The sequence below is a fragment of the Carcharodon carcharias genome, chromosome 10, assembly GCF_017639515.1.
Source record: "Carcharodon carcharias isolate sCarCar2 chromosome 10, sCarCar2.pri, whole genome shotgun sequence".
Lineage (NCBI taxonomy): Eukaryota > Metazoa > Chordata > Chondrichthyes > Lamniformes > Lamnidae > Carcharodon > Carcharodon carcharias.
In genome coordinates this window covers 121,224,843-121,227,706 of record NC_054476.1, presented here as the reverse complement: position 1 = coordinate 121,227,706, position 2,864 = coordinate 121,224,843, and the positions used below count along the sequence as shown (strand labels likewise).

General features: G+C 41.9%; 1 protein-coding gene across 1 annotated transcript; it reads right to left on the bottom strand.

Annotated features, from left to right (window-relative positions):
* Window positions 1-644: 644 nt before the first annotated feature.
* Window positions 645-1,040, bottom strand: LOC121282867 (late histone H2B.L4-like). The gene has a single exon (XM_041196680.1). The coding sequence runs from the start codon at window positions 1,038-1,040 to the stop codon at window positions 645-647; it is 396 nt and encodes a 131-aa protein (XP_041052614.1).
* Window positions 1,041-2,864: the final 1,824 nt, after the last annotated feature.

Here is a 2,864-nt window from a genome sequence, read left to right as displayed (position 1 = left end):
GCAAGGGGTCACAGAGGTCAGGTGTTACCAAGTGCGGCTGATGCTGACTACCTCAGTGCAACTAGTCTCATGGTGGGTTCCCAAACATGCATGAGGCCCCTTATTTGCTGATGCAGATGGTCTAATACCTGTTTCAGGTATAGGACATAGACACGTATTTTATTTCCTTTAGTAATATGGTAGGCAATGCACTCCTAGCTGCAAACATGTGCATTCGTTCTGCCCACCATATTGGGGGCTTAATAGGCCGTTTAGTGCCCATTTAGTGGAATTTATGGGCCATTCCATTTAGACTTTGGACCAAATAAGTAGCCTTTCTCTGTCAATATAAAAACAGGACAGCTAACAATTAACATGAGATAATTCTGAACTTAGAAATCTTCAACAGTTCTTCAAAGTTACACTTATACTACAGCTGCTAGCAAACCATAACTGTGCATCCACTTCCTCACGCACTTCACATTACAAGATAACTGTTGACTTTACACCCAATACCACATCTACATTTCAATACAAAGCAAAAACTAGAAAAGCATTCATGCAACATGTGTGGCACAACAGACCTTTTATTCCACTTTACAGCATTCTGCCACAGAATGCAAGGGGCAATTTTTTTAATATATATAATCTTTAGAATTGTCTACCTAAACAGAGTTGGTGTATTTGGTGACTGCTTTGGTGCATTCGGAAATGGCATGTTTGGCCAGCTCCCCTGGCAGCATGAGGCGGACGGCGCTCTGGATCTCCCTGGCCGAGATGGCGCGGCGCTTGTTGTAATGAATGAGGTGCGAAGCCTCAGGGGCGATGCACTCGAAAATGTCGACAACAAAGAAATTCATGACACTCATGGCCTTGGAGGAGACCCTGGTGGAAGGGTAGACCTGGGTCAGTCCCCTGTACAAGTAAATGGAATAGCTCTGCTTGCGAGATTTTCTCCGCTTCTTAAGCGGCTTCTTGGTGACTTTAATCAGTGACTGTTTCGACGCCTTGCGGGACACACCGTCCTTCGTTGCAGCCGCCACCTCAGGCATTCCACTCATATTGGACCAACACAAGTCACAACGCAAGGAGTAATAGTTGACACAATTTATATGAAAGTCAACAGACATATATTTGAATGCATTAAAGGTTAGTCATTTGGAAGACCTATTTTCTTAAAATTCTTCCCCGTCATTTCAACATTGGTATTGGAAACTGCAGATGATTGTAACTTAATTGCCTGCTCTGAAGTCCAATGACTGGCACATACTCCAGTAGCCATTTACAGGGTAAGGAGAAAATAGAGAATAAACTAAATTGATATGTATCACCCTTGTGTTATTAAATGACGCTCTGGCAGCTGTGACTTTCAGATCCATAACCCCAATAAAAGCACTTCATCCTTAACTCAAAAGAAACCATTTATACTGTGCTTTATCCAAGAAGAGGATGCTTTATTACAGAAATTTAAGAAAGATATCCCATAAAGCATCCCTTTCATTTCTTGTCAAAACAAGCATCCTCTGTAAGTAGATGGCTGTCAGTTTGATCTACAGCCTGAAGCCAACAGTTATGTAAGCTAAATTGCCTGTCTCTTGCAATGATGGAGTCATTGTGGAGGAAATTGGAAATCAATTCTTGTCATCATTGAACATAACTCTTTTTCATCAGAATGAAAATTTATAAGCGTAATGAGTATGGCAGGAGCAGGGAGATGACAATCAAGTGGCCACTGATAGTGGGAAGCATTCATAAAAATAGGGGACTTCGCTAAATTACCATAGATAGTGTTTAGATTACAGGATCACGATCTGATACTGATACTGTGATTACCAGAAATAACAAGGTAGGCTTGAGGCTTGCTTTTCTATGAGATGCATGATAGCTGACTTATAGCAAAAATGGATCATTTGAACAATGTGTTCACTGGGAAAAGCATGTTTTGATTTAATACTGCTTCTTGCTTGGGAAGATTGATATTCTACCCAAAGTGCATGTTTGTTTAACTTTTTTGCCCCAGGTTCATGAATTACAACACATGAAAACCCACCTTAGCTCATAATAAGCTTTTTCCAGTTTAACCAATCAGCACTTTTGCCAAGATCATTCAGGCTTCCATTAACCCTATCAATTTAACTCAGTATTTCTTGTGGGGAGAAGTTTGATTATATTCCAAATTTTCAGGACTCAGTTAAGTAACATTCACATGCTCATTAAATAGAGTACTGGCAACATAATGAAAAAAGTAACGCCACGAATAACATTGTGAAGCACTGATTTTAGCTTGGGGTAGAAATTAGGCTCATGAGAGCCAGGCAGTTGGCAAACTGTTCTGATCTCAGCAGTTTGAGGCTTAGGTGATATTAACTTCCGAGCCTCATTGAGTGGCCCAACTCAGTTGCCCACCTGAAACTAGCTGGAAGTGGCAGCTGGCCAGCGAGAGGTGAAGCTTCAACTCTCTCTGCGAGGCCTGGAGAGCAGACATAAAGATAAAAAGACATGATTCTTTGGCCCTGGCTCCTCTTCTTACTAGGTTCATCTGGTTGGGAAGTGACACTGGCTTTCCCTCTTGAACTGAGGCTGAAATAACAGTTGGGCCTTGCTCCTCCTTATCTCTGTAACCTCCTTCAGCCCTACAACCCTCTAAGGTCTCTGCACTCCTGCAATTCTGGTCTCTTACTTAAACCCTATTTTGATTGACCCACCATTGGCACCCGTTCTTCCAGCTGCCTAGGGTCTAAGATCTGGAAGTCCCTCCCTCAACCTGTCTAAGTCTGTCTCGTCCTCCAATCCCTAACCATCTGCCCTAATATCTCTTTAAATGGCTCAGTATCAATTTTGTTTAATAATTTACTTGTGAGACATTTGGGGCACTTTTCTGGATT